Below are 14,705 nucleotides of genomic sequence, written 5' to 3' on the forward strand. Positions count from 1 at the left end.
GTCCCCCGAAGCCTGGTAGAGGCTGGTTGTTTTTGTAGGACGGCCATCTCAGTGGTGTTTGGCCTCCTAGCGCCCTGGTCGCCTGACCTGTGTGGTCAGTAACACTTGAAATAATTGGGGCATGGACACTTGATGTAAGTGGGAGGTCCTCTTAGCGATGACCATAAATTGTATCCATAAAGGAAAGAGAATGACCGGCCACATGTGGTCAATAGAAAAGTACTGATATTACATTAAAAACTTTTAGGGTGTGAAGTAAGTATCGGGTTTTCAAGGAGATACCAAGAAAGTGTGGGGTCGTGTGGCGTAGCGGTAGCGTCCTCGGCTCGGAACCAAGGGGTCCCGGGTTCGAATCCCACCTTGTCACAGATCTAGTGCCCTTGGGAAAGGAATTTAAAACGACTTTCCTCACTTCACTCAGGTGTAAATGAGCACCTAGTTTTGGTAGAGGTTCCCTGTTTGGGGAGAGCCACACCCCACGCACGTTAAAAGAACCCACCGCACTTATCGAAAAGAGTAGGGGTTGTGAGTTGTTCAAACCTCACAGTCCCGTCTTACGTAGCTTGTACTTACATGTACAAAACTGGTGGTTTACCGGTTATACGAAACAAACAAACTATGCATAGTATTAGATTGGTATAGTTTACAAGTAATCGTAGTATTGTAAGCTAGTCGTTTTGTGTTTGATCCTGCAGGGTAGCACACCAAAACAAACACACAAACAAACACGAGTAGAGATCTCTTGCAATAGATCTGCTGCATGGATGGTGGAAACTTGTTCAGTTATAAAAAGGCATAGTTTTACCGTATCACTTTTATAACGCTAAAGCGTAACCTCACTTGAACCTTGAACGTAACCTGACTATTGATACCGATAACCACACACGTACAAGCTCAGCACCAAATAATATGAAGGCGTATGTGTACATGATAGATTCGGTGCAAGTGTATGTGCAGTGAAAAGTAATTCGGAACTTCTTTTCCCAAAGACATATATATATCCGAAGACAATGTTGTACAGCCAAGCAGTCTAGCCTGACTAATCGCGCTCCTGGCGGCCGGCCGCCCCGAAGTTGTCGCGGTCATTAACCTCCGGCCGAGAGCTTGTGTAACACAGGCTACCAAGCAGTCATGTTAGCCCTCACCAGGCCTTCCTAAAAGGTTACTTTTTATAGTAAGATTCGACAAAAGTAGGGACAAGAACTGACTTCATGTAGGTGACATTTCCCCTAGAATCGTGTGGGAAAATGAACTGTATGGAAGCCAAACTATTTGGTTAAATTTGTCATTTTCCAAACCGCGTTTTAATCTTGGTAGAAACTACAGTATACTGTTTTGTTTTTGCTGTTGAAACCACAAATAGATGCCATCATTATTGTGACAGTACATGGTAATATAAGTCTCCCGAAAAACTGTAGACCTGGTAGAAACAAGCTGTTTGTTATAGAAAGATATGAAAGTATGACAAATATCTGCAATTAAATCAAACGTACACATTAGAATTCCTAACTTCCTGTGGGACCAGTCATAAAAAGCTTCGAGTGGCTGCCATAAAAAAAGTCGGGACAAGCCTTGAAGTGGTCGCTTTATAAATCTACTTGAGTGTACGTCGATGAAGGTTAGACATCCAGGTAATATGATACGCCAAAAAGCAGTTACTCAAGCAACTGGATATGATTTTGGGAACGGTCAGACGTTTCAGCTAGTATCCACTAGCTTTCGTCAGTGACTGGGAGACCAGAGGGGAAATGCAGGTTAATAAGCACAAACTATTGATTGATTGATACTACTTGAGTGTAATTCAGTGCAGTGACATACCGTGTGGTTTATTAGCATACATGTAGGGCCGTTTCCTGGTCAACAGGTTAAGCCCCTGTCACATATGCTCCAGATATGGTCTAACACTGCCGATGTCCCACTACCCATGGTTGGTAGTAGGTCGGGGGCAAGGTCGGCTGTGGTTGGCAGGTGTTTGAGTGCGTGTGTGCGTGTACGTGTGTGTGCGTGTATGTGTGTGTGTGGTATACTATGTGTGTGTGTGTGTTGCATGTTCTGTGTGTGTGTGTTGTACGCTCTGTGTGTGTGTGTTTTGTATGCTATGTGTGTGTGGTGCGCACGAGTTGTGTGTGTGTGTAATTTTGCAACACTTGTCCCTCGATAGTTTACTAGCTTACAATACCACGATCACTTGTAAACTATACCAATCTAATGCTATGCATAGTTTGGTGGATGTCACAACTACTAAGTACCTAATACCAGCCCAGAAGAGAACAAGAAATAGCCATGCATTCAAGTACCAGAGTTATCAGCCAAGGATTGAGGTGTTCAAGAATTCATTCTTTCCTTGAACTATCGCAGAATGGAACTCACTGTCACCAAGTACAGTAGGGGCATTGTCAATAGATAGCTTTAAACAATGTCTAGAGCTAGAAGTTCAAGGGTTAGGTGTAACAAGTCGATCGGTGTAATATAGCCAGCTGCCGCCGCGCCGCGTGCCTGCGAAGCTGGTGTGTTACGCCGAAAGGCGGTTATACCGGCTATACAGATACAGATAGGGAGGGGGGGGGGGCTACGTGTCCGCCGCACCAGCCAAGTGTTTCAAAATGGTTGTGAAACAGAGGTTCGGGCATGCTTGTGTGTGGCAGGTGGTTAGCTAATGTTCGGGAGTAGGTTAGCAATGTTCGGGGCATGTTCAGGAGTCAACTTTGACTCAAATTTAACTCAATATGTGTACAAAATGTGTATAGAAAAATGGGCGTCGACTAAATCTGGTCAGACGGCTCCCCCAATTCAAACTTCAGTCAACTTTGCTTGGTTGGTGGTCGGGGAAGGTTCTGAATGTGTGACAGGGGCTTTAGCAGTCTACATGTCCTCCAGATAGCGTGGCTCGACAAGGTCGGCATGTTAACACCAAGTAGCCAAGTATTTTGTCTTCCAAAATTTTATTCAATAAAACTAACTAATGAAATTCCACTTCAACATATCAACCGCTGACCAAAGCACTTGAAGATCACCAGGAAGATATAGATTACATTCAAATAAAGCTATTATATATAGTTATTCTTCCTTGTTAAGCTTCATCGAAATACCAGCAATCCGTAGGTGCCATCGCAGGTGACTATATACAAAAAATACTTTATATTTCTTACAATATATTTCTTATAATACAACACCAGACCTTAACATGACGTGACAAAAACAATATGGCATTTCGAACAAAAAAGTAGTGTTACGTCTAAATACGAAAGTTCTAAGTCTAATACAAGACATGAACAAAACGAGACAATCTAAAGATACAAAACATCTTCCAAGTTGATGTTGGTTTCTTTTCCTGTTAAATATATTGCTCACCGATATTTTTATAATAGCCGATATACTACTAACTTTGAAATTTTTCTTAGCACTTAGCAACTTAAATCTTTGGCTCAACTTTTGACAGAAATCGATGTAATAGGATGTATATCAAGCCGACAACATTACAGACATCTGCAAAATGACCAGAGATACGACAACGATGATTGGCTGTCCTCTTATCCAATCAGAACGATTCGGGGGGCCTCCGCCTCCTCCCCGCCGGCAGCCGAACCAGGCAGTTGAGGTGAATTGTGGGTAAAATGCATTCACTTCCATGGTGAGATCATCAAACAGCCAGGTCTTATGCGCCTGTAGAATTATGATATCAACGCAGAAATAAGCAGATATTGATATTTCTTTCTCTGTTTAGAAAAGATAGTCTCTATGATAAGCCATCATGGCGGCACAACACAGTATTAGCCCTCATGATGGGGATTTCTATAGTCAAGGACCCCAAAGTGACTCAGGTCGACTCACTGAAAATCATAGTAGGGTGCACAAGCAAAGCAAGAATTTTGATATGTTTAATTTCAGGGTATAGTGTACAAAATATGTGAAAATGAGCTTAGATTTGTCGGCTAGTTCTCTTCTCATGCCCTCTTTTATTAGCGAAACTGCGGAGGTCATGGAACTGCAGCCGACGCACAGTATAAGGCGGGACAAGTATCCAAGCGCAAATCTACGCCGACTGAACACGCACCATAATTCAACTTTTACAGTCTCAAAACTGACGTATTACTCTAACATTTACCACAGGTTCTATCTCGATACCATGCACAGAACAATTTCTGCACCCTTCTCTAGTATTGTGCAGCACTACGTTGTGTCCGGACTACTTTTGACCACGGGGTTCGCCCATAAATACTGTGTTGTGCGGCCATGAGCAGTCATTTAGTTCCTTGCGAGTGCGCATGCGCACGAGGTACATTCTGGTCTAGGTCAACGATCAAGGTCAATGACTGATTAAGAATCTCCTTACCTTAAAAAAGTACGTCTTCCCATTGATCCATTGGAATGCGGCGTCCACTTTGGCGGTAGGCAACCCAGTCCATCGCGAAAGGCTTTGTGGGTACATGGCGGTGTTCACTCCGGTTTCAAAATCATAACGGTAGTACTTGTCACCTGGTGGGGGAGGGGGGCGAAACCGTTATGCAAAAACAATTTCGATAGATTACTTTAGTATCTGATCACATTGTCATTTGTTTGCCTTACTGTGGATTTGAAGTTTGACAAAATAATTTTGATCTATTTATTCATATATTAGCATGAAAGTTCATCTGTGTTGCTATATAACATTATGATAAAAGTTAAACTTTACCTGACCAACACCAAGTAATTATTCATAAAATCATTTTTTGTGCTTTCCAACACAGTGGAGGCTAGGGTGAAACAGGTGTTCCTTGTCAAGGTCACGTTTCAAGGTCAACATACCGGCTTTTGCATATTGTTTATTTGCACATTAAAAATCATCTGTTGAAAATGACGAAGTGAATACGCGGAGGAAACCAGAAACATTCAATATGTATCAATAGTTTTCCCTCAATTGAGATCAATTGCCCATTAAACGTCGGGCCAAGAAATAATATAGATCAACTTTTTTTCAAGAAACAGTACATATGAAGACGTATACTGTAATAAAAAAAACGTTTATGACTTCCACACAATAAATTTGTGATTGTGATTTATGGCTTTCTTTTACATTTCTGGTATATGTATACATTTTTTATCTTGATGTTGGATCTGCATTATTTTTGCAAAGATAATCTTAAATTACCTTACTATAGAATACCAGTCCGCTGGATGCTTTTACAGCCACAAGAAGAAAAGTGAAAAGGGTTTACCTTTTGTGAAGTAGATTTTTCCGTTGCCTGACCACTGAAAGGCTGCATCGATGTTATCTGGGACGCCTTTAAACCCTTCCCTGATTGGCTTTGGGTACCCATTGTCTGGCTGACGGCCGGAGAACCGCCAATAAGATCCCCCCTACCATAAGCAAAAAAAAAAGTGTCATTTCTCTTGAAAACTTTCATATATGTCAATCAAAATATAGCAACATAGAATGAAAAAGTAGACTGTATATTAATTTTAACATAACATAAAAACAGTGCAGTTCTACATTATATATACACACTTGCATACATTGCATAGCACATTTGCATACACAGGAGCGTGCCTACGTCATCAACATGGCGGCATAGAACCGATCGACTGAGCAGCGAAGCGCCAAAATTTCCTCTTCTATATATATGAAAGTCCTTCACAGTGGTTACCGTATAGATCTACCTAGCCTATCAGGTGGCAGAGTATCTCTAAGTCATATTGAAGCCAAACATTATCACCCGGCCCTTTAATTCAGCCGAGATACACAGATAGAGTGAGCAGTTGTAGAATCGTGGTGACATTGTACATCAAAACTTATTTTACTTCTCCGTACTCTCTCTGCTAAATTTGAAGACATGATGACTTCTGAGGATCCTGAAATACCCTGCCCTGGCCTCTGATAGGTTAGGTTAGGTTGTAGACTGACTTCCCTAAAGGACACTAAAGAAGAGAAAACTAGAGTTCCACGATCTCATACCTTCGCCAAATGATGTTAGCTTTTATGATTAAGAAATTATATATTAATCCCCCTAATTATGCAAATAGGATCATCAATTGCATGAATTATATCTGTTGATCTTTTCTCCACCAAAAGACAGTCTTATCTTAACAAAGAATGCCATGACATTTTCTCATAAATTATGCAAATGAGGTCCTTATTTGAATAAGTTATGTTTAATTATGTTCACCTTAACTTAACTTTCAAACACCCCAAGTATAAAATTCCAGGCAGTTACCACTATGCAATTATAATATTTTCTCATTAATTATGCAAATTAAGTCTTCATTTGCATAATTGATATCTGCCTGTGTTTCTCTCATTCTTAATAACATATGTCACAAGCTTGAACTTCCTAGTATGGAATGCAGCTGATAAATAGAATTTCCTCATTAATTATGCAAATTACATCCATATTTCCATAATTGTAATATCATTATGTCAAGCATCACTCAAGCTACCTACATACCAAAAATCACGCTGATCCATCAATCGGTTCTTGAGTTATCCCCCTTTAAACATTTGTCCATTAAACCCCCCCTGCAGTTCTAGAGCAAGCAACTAGGGGGCTCAAACTCATGTCACTTCATCCCCAGCACAAGAGCTATCTACCATCCAAATTTCGTCACCCTAGCATGTCTGGATCATGAGATATCAAAACCAGAAGTTCTGCTGCAGTACCATGACAAGCCGCCAGGGGGCCCAAAATCTAATCATTTTGAGGTCTCATCAAGCCCTACCCACCTACCAAGTATCAAGACAATCCATTTAGACCTACTCAAGTTATCGTGTTTACAGACAGACAGACACACACACACATACACGAACGCCCCTGAAAACATAACCTTCTTGGCGAAGGTAATTACGGCTCTCTACTAGTCTCGCTGGTACATGGTCGCCATTTTGAAAGGTAGGTTGCGTACAGGGAAGCAGGGCATTCTTTTTCAGCCTCTACCAGGCTTCGGGAGGCGGCTGGAAAGAGTAGAAATCGGCCAGATAGAGTGATAACGTGCCATGGAAGTTTGTCTTTACCGCGGCAAACTGTTTTAGTCTCCCAGCAGACCAACTCCTCTGGCATGTTATCTCTCTATTTGGCCGATTTCTAGTACTCTTTCCAGCCGCCTCCCGAAGCCTGGTAGAGGCTAATTCTTTCTTACCTTGAAGAAGTAGGTTTTCCTGTCTTCCCGAGTGTACAGCGCCCCGTCAAGGTTATTAGGCAACCCGGACCAGTTCTCGGAAATCTTCCTGGGGTAACCTCCGGCCACTCCTGTGCGAGTCAACTCCCAGAAATATCCACCTGTTAGAAGCGAGGAGCAAAAAGACAAAGATTTCGGGTATGATTAGCAATCAAGTATTGAGAAACCAGAGTACACATTTACTATCACTTGATTGTATAGAACACCGGCGCAATGGTCAAGTGGGGAGAGTGTTTGCCTTGCATTCGGTAGGTAATGACTTCGATCCCCGGCCAAGTCTTACCATACTTGTTTCTCTGCTTAGCATTCAGCATTTCGGAAAAAGTACAGATACACACCACTACCGGTGGACTAGCCCCGTGCTAAAGGGATTGCACAACTGTGTGGCCCAAGGGCTATTGAACCGGAGATGGGCACCGCCCTATGCACTCCCTAATGCCGGAAAGACTTGAACTGATTGTATATAACAACTATTATCCCTGTATCTGAAGATGCTGTTACTAACGGTAGGTCCGTCGAGGGGCATCGATACTGACATCGTTGGTCGACTAAGCATTGAACATTATTCGCTAACCAACTGTTAAAACGGCTGCTTACGGTCGAGAAAAACTCATAATATTATCAGAATATCTAGGTTTATACATTTACCTCTGAAGGCGTAAGTTTTGCCACCCGCTTGCGTGATGGCGTCTACATAACCGGCACATCTATCCGGGACTGGTCCGGCGCCCGAGCCCGGTGCTGCAGTGGCGGCGCCGGTTCGCTGGGTGGCGCTGCTGGGTGTAGGTGGTTTGGAAGCTGCCCGTACGGTTACACGAGGCGGCGGTGTCGTCACTGGGGCCTGGGGCACGACGGCACCGGGGTCAACGACTGGACGCTCGACTTCAGGCCTTCCTGTTTTCCGCGGCGGCAACGTAAAACATTTTTTTTAAACGGCAGAAAACTATGTACTACATGTCCGCAGTCTATTACAAGATAATTGAGACAGTAAAAGCTGGTCTCTTTCCTACGCATTCCTACAGTGTATAAGGCGAAGCGTAGTGATTTTAATTTTCGCTAGCGATAGTAGATGCGGCTGCCACACGGCTTGCGTTTTAGCCAAGCACACCGGGCTACCACTACTCGATAAGTCATCGATAAGTGTGCTGAGTCTCTAACGTCCATACACAGGACCGAAGGTATTAATGTCATACTATAGGAAGACAGAATGCTTAATATAACACTACACAAGCCTCTACCAGGCTTTGGAAGCGGCTGGGAAGAGCTAGTAGCACAGTAGGCCAAACAGACAGCAGATAACACGCCAAGAGAGGAGGTCCGGTATATATGATGAGTACAATTTGGGGCTAGTGACAAACTTTGCTCCGTCCTATTGTCCTCTTTCTTCAGCGGCGGACTAAGTCCCCTTTTATGTCATCTGCCTTTTACTCAATTTCTACTTGTTCCAGTCGACTCTCAAGACTAGTGAAACGTTGAATTTATTCCAACACACAATTCACAGAGATCAAATTTTCAGCGACCACTATCGCCTTCATCAGCATAATTACTATTAATGGCCAATCACTTCACAACGTGATCTCGCGAGAGTTACGGTTTACAAGCACGTGACCTTATTCACACGAGACTTTACTGATACGTGACGTAAGCAATTGATCGATTGTAAATTGTGTGGTGGAATAAAGTTCAACGTTTTACTATGATTACTACCAACACACATGAACTTTCATGACTCTCAAGCCTATATTTGGAAGGCTTGAATGACGCTACCTACCGTACAGAATCTGTATCCCTTGGATGTCGTCCGAGTGAAGCTGGAAGTTCTCTTTGTACCCCCTGTAGAAGGGCGCCATGAGGGCTTCCTCCACGTCAGAGTGGCCCAAACCAAGGGCGTGCCCGAACTCATGAGCCGCCACTTGGAGAAGGTTGATTCCTGGGGTGAAGGACAAAACATTGATGAAAACAGGTTACTTAAACCCCATGAATAGCCTCATTTGGTTAGTAAAATCAACAGGTTTAAAATCTCTTTGAACACTACTATAAAGCAGAGGTTTAGACTTCGGCTTATTTTTGGCGCGTTTTATCTGGCTTTCTTTTCTTTTTACTGTTTTACTGCCTGTTTTTCATGAAAAAAAATCCAGTACAAAAAGAAAGCCCGATAAAAACGCCAAAAATAAGCCAATACCTCAACATCTGCTTGGAGAGTACAACCAAACACAATTAGCTGACAACGTATCAACAGTCCTTCTGCTATCGTCGTTGTTGCCGTCGTTGTGTAACAGTTGGGGGTTTATAGGTGCTACCAACTGACCCAGCCAAGGGGTCTAGACCTTTTAGCTCACTCAGTTTGAGCGCCTGACTGTGGCCCGGGAGCCGTGAGTCCGAATCCGGCCCGGGACCAAGGGGTTTTTACTGGCTCCTCCGGTTTCTTACAGTTGTCGTGTAAAGACACGAATCCTGTTTGTGGCTGAGTTTTTGTGCCCTAAGTAGTAATGATATCTGACACTAAAAGACGCTTTGTGTGCTGATTTTAAATAATCTTGATATCATGCAAGAACGAATGTATAGCAGACAAAGGATTTAATTATGTCTCCAAATGCTTCAAAAAGAGAGAAGAAAGGGCAACTAACAGTAGATGATAGGTAGTATATAATATTGATATAATGTATAGATTCATAGCAATTAGCATTAGAATATAGCGTTCCAGTATGCAATACTCATGTTTTGACTGCATGTCCTCTTTTAGCCCATCTGGGCAAGAACATGCAATAAAGATTCATATCATTATTCCAAATGTGCATCAGCAGGGGGGGGGGTACAACCACTTCCCCCTGAATTGGGTACAATTTGTCACATCAAAATATCAAGAAACAATACATGAACATGAACATTTGTTCTCTCATACATGAACATGATCATTACCATAATCTCCCTTTTGCCATTTCCACCCATTTGATGTTCCCTGTTGTTTTTGTCATTGTATTTTGTATTTTGTCGCTGTGTAGTGTGGCGTCGGGGATGGTGTAGTGGTTAGAGCAATCGACTGTGAACCGGGAGACCTGGGTTCGATTCTGAGTCGTACCCGGGACATGTCTGAACATGCGCCCCGACGTTGTGCCCTTGGGAAAGGCACTTTACACGAATTTCCTCACTCCACCAAGAGGTGAATGGGTACCTAACTTCGGTTGGAGAAAGTCGTATTGAGGTCACCTTGTGACGCCGAATGGCAGCCGCACAGACCCTTGAGACAGTTCCACAAAAATAATTGTGGAACAAATATGTGTATCATGTGTATTATTTGACTGTTGTAATTGTTGTGATTTGTATTGGTTATTGTGATACCTGCATCAATTCAGTCGTATAAAGGCTGCGACTGCACGGGTACTGTTTGGACAATAAAAACAATTTATTATACCTGTATGTCTGGTGGCGAGGTTAAAATTAGCTACAGCTAGAGTACCTCACCACCATGTCCTGTATTATCCATGTCGAATTGCAAATAAAAACAGAACATTTGTTCTCGTCACCTGAAAAGGTCCCAGTAGTCCAGGTTTCATCGTCGTCGAAGTGCGTCTCTCCCCTTCCCGCGGGCGGCAGAGCGTGAGCGAGAACACCGGCGGGCCCATCAAACGGGCTCCGGTCACCGTGGTCATCGGGCGCGAAGAACATCGTGATGTGGGCTGCTTCATCTGACGATTCGACCTGCCTGAACTTCAGGTTGGAATTGTCCGACCACACCTGTTGGGAAATGAAGATACATTATTGCAAATTTGACCGTGTATCTTATCAATTGTATTTGCATGTATACCTAACGACTCTATTCTCTCCCAGTGTTGACCCTTAACAATAGTATATGACTTGTTGGGCAATACATAACTAATAAATAGATGAATAAACTGAAGATACGACAAGTTTCCTAGGTTTTTTCTCTCTCTTAACACAACTCAAAACAACTCACAGCGCATCATATATCATTGACAGTACGGCACTTAACGCATGTAAAGCCCACAGGCCATAATATGTATATTTCCTGCTGCTAGCTGTCAAGTGAGTGCCCTCAGAATTTCCATCTAACTCACCTTAAAACCTTCCCTGATGTCGTTATCGACGATGCTCCTGGCTAGTTTCTGAGTGTACCCGGTGATGCGGTAGGTGATGTCCTTTATAAGCCACCTGCTGCCTAACAGCGCGTACCGGCGGCGGCGACGTAACAGAGAGTTGGTGCCGTTCATGTCAGGAACGCCGCAGCGAGGCTCAGACATCTTCTCCATTGTCGCATCGTCCATCACACCTGGGTAAACAGAGACATTGTCATATTGCAACAAACGGGGGACGCCACAGACTTTCTCCAACTTGTGACCCACTGCTCACCGAGTCACGTATCATCTGCATAATGTGACGTCACAAACACACACACACACACACACACACACAACACACACACACACACACACACACACACACACACACACACAACACACACACACGCGCACACACACACAACACACACACATACACACACCCACACACAAAACACACACACACACACAACAAATGCAGACACACGCTCGCATACATACATACATACATAGAAAACTGACAAAAAGACGCACCAGAGAAAACAGTATATACACAAACTTAGTACGTATATTTCTCACTTATAAAATGGAATATTGAATATGATTTCTTACCTGTCATATTGAGATTTGCGAACCTCTGAAACATCATAATGGCCCTCCTGGTCTGGTCAGAGTCCATGCGTGTCATATTGTTGTCCGCGCGCACCATCCCGACGTACCCATAGCGGTGTAGGTAGTTCTACCGGGAAAAGGATAAACTACCGTATTACAACTTGTTGACTCTGTATGGGTGATGTCGGCTCAGTCCCGGAGGCGTCGCCAAAAATTGATCGCACAAAAAGAGAGCTGCACTGAGAAAAACCTTCTCTCTGAAAAGCAGTTTGTTCGTTGCCTCAAAATAACGTATTCTCAACGTTTGTTCCTTTGATTTGATTTGACCAACGACATTTTACAAGTACATGTAAAACGTCGTTTATTTGACTTGACTTGATTGTTAACCACTGCTTGACTCAGTGCTCTCTTGCGGTTGTTTTGAAAACTGCAACTAAAACGTTAACATGTTGCCAAAAGTCGTATCTTTTGTACAATCAGGCGTTTTTTGAAGACGAAGACCTGTGCTTGTACGAGCTTCTTACGCTCTAAGCAGAGATGTAGGCTTTGGCTTATTTTTGACGTGTTAAATGCGTTCTAACTGGCTTCTTTTTCTACTAGTATACTAATATATCTTTTGTCGCCAGCCTTTGGTAGCAAACGGATACTACGTTGACAGTTTGATAATTCTTGTAGCCACCAAAAGATCTGTTTGGAGATTACTAGTACCCGCTTCCACTCCATGGGAACAATCTGTCTTTTGTTCCAGACAGAGAACTCGCCCAGGTATGTAGTTGAAAGTGTAGCAGCCATGTTATACATCATTACAGGTGTTTATTCGACCGGGACAGACTGTACCAATAAGATTTCTTAGGGGTGCCAACTCCTTTTCAGAGGCGCAAACTCAGTCTATGTTTACAGCAAATTCAGTTTATTTACAAGCATGTGACAGACATCCCATTTCTTTAATGTAATGGTTCATGCAAGTAAACTATCATATAATGTCAACGTGTCTGCAATGAAGTTCTGATAGCAGAAAAACAAAGTATGTGCCTCAGGGTACGTTGTACTAAGGACACTGCAGCTAGATACGTTCTAGTGACTCGTTCTGCCACTTCTGTCACTGTCACAGCAATTACGAACTACAGATATGACTATGAGGAAACGTACATTCACGGGCGTCAGAAAATTATGCTGTAACTGTAGCATTCGTTCGATAAAGCCACGCAGAAAGCAAAGCTTTTTTATGTGATAGAAAAGTGGCCGTGAAAAGCGTAACTTCCTACTGATCAAGTTAGAGATATCCATTTGTGACGCCTCCCCCCCCCCAACACTCAAATGGCGAAAACACAACATTAAGGTCAACTGTAAGGTCAGATTTTGCTGGCTTGTTGACAGAACTTGTCTGGGAGTTTGTATGTATGAAAATGCCCGTCAAAACAAGTCGTCTGAAGCTGGTTTCTCCCGCCTTCTCGTCATTCTCACACCCGGAAACAAACAAATGACAAACGTAATGTACTCCCCACCAATCTCAAAACCGAGCACAACTCACGTACTTTCAGACAACACAAACACACGTACCATTCCACCGTCCATGTCAGTAACGTCGTTACCACCAACGACACCGCCACACTGCAACGCTAGTACAACCGTGAAGACCCAAACAACCGACTCCATTTCGGCACAGCCAAACAAACTCCTTCTTTCCGCCGAAATGGCCGCTCCAACACTGAGACTACTGTTCTTGTGCACAGTCAGAGTCACCGCACCAGTGCAGGTGATTAACGGATCAGTGAATAATGGCGGACTGTTGTGTCGTCGTTTTTTTTTTTTACCTGGAATAAAGGATGTTGTAATTATGAGTCACTTCAACAACAGTCACGACGGAAGAGCGTTGAACTCGGATATTTGATTTGTATACACACACTAACAAAGGGAAGAGTCTTTACGACATGTAGGAGCGTGGTACTGCTTAGTACGGATCAGTCAGTAGAGACAATGATGGGCATCCATTCTCTGAAGGTCATTGACATCATATGGCGAACTCTCATTTTGTATTAAGGCCACACCGACTTAATTTTATGGATGACAACCGGTGGTAACGCTGGAGTATGGCACCCAGGCTTCCAAAGCTCCACGACGCAAGACCTCAGTACATACGTACAGTGTCGATTCATAAATCCGCAAAAAGCCAGCATGTGCCGGCCATTCGTATATGTCGCTATGTTCTGCCGCACATTCACAGTACCAGCTTTGCCTCTGTATTCCGGTGGCTTAGTAGCATTTTTATTTTTGGCCGGATTTTTTTTTCGCCCGCTCGCACTAGTTTGGGGGTCTTCAGAGGATGCCATCCATAAAATTAAGGCGGTGTGGCCTAATGTCAGCTCTAGGTAAACTCTATAGTTTCTAATAAGTTCAGCTGGAATAAAGGATGTAGCGATTAAATTTGTGTGCCATTTGAACAACAGCCGCAACAGGCGAACGTTGGACGCCCAGGTTAACATTAGCTTTACCTTGGCTTAAACAACATGGGACACATTAGTACTATTTGTATGCATGTTAAGTCATAGGGACATACATGTCAATAGGAAAATCCAGTAATAGTTTTAACATATAATATCGGACAAGGTTTCTGAAATTTGACCTCAATCTACACTGAATGGTATTGGAAAAACGTGTGTATACTATGCATGCGATCTATGCATTCTCTCTGAAAAAGTATAAAAACTTTTATGCAATGATTATTTTTGTACCCCAGTATTTATAACGCACGGAAGGACGGAACGTGAGACAGGAAGTGATGTCAGAATTACCTCATTTAAAAACTTTAGATTACAGGTGAGTATTAAGGAAGTACTCGTCTCACCGTGTGACGTAACTTCCGGCGGA

The 14,705-nt window shown here is 43.0% G+C and overlaps 1 protein-coding gene across 1 annotated transcript; it reads right to left on the reverse strand.

Moving 5' to 3' along the window:
- Positions 1–2,894: 2,894 nt before the first annotated feature.
- LOC109480028 (matrix metalloproteinase-16-like) lies at positions 2,895–13,652 on the reverse strand. The gene is made up of 10 exons (XM_019782172.1): positions 13,398–13,652; positions 11,838–11,964; positions 11,226–11,437; positions 10,674–10,884; positions 8,921–9,079; positions 7,798–8,043; positions 7,111–7,250; positions 5,196–5,337; positions 4,334–4,476; positions 2,895–3,663 (listed from the first exon to the last, which is right to left on the reverse strand). Exons 1-10 carry the CDS (start codon positions 13,491–13,493, stop codon positions 3,463–3,465), a joined length of 1,677 nt encoding a protein of 558 aa, XP_019637731.1. The 5' UTR covers positions 13,494–13,652; the 3' UTR covers positions 2,895–3,462.
- Between the last annotated feature and the right edge of the window lie 1,053 nt (positions 13,653–14,705).

Source organism: Branchiostoma belcheri, unplaced genomic scaffold (assembly GCF_001625305.1).
Source record: "Branchiostoma belcheri isolate BF01 breed outbred unplaced genomic scaffold, Haploidv18h27 scaffold5, whole genome shotgun sequence".
In the NCBI taxonomy this organism is placed as follows: Eukaryota; Metazoa; Chordata; class Leptocardii; order Amphioxiformes; family Branchiostomatidae; genus Branchiostoma; species Branchiostoma belcheri.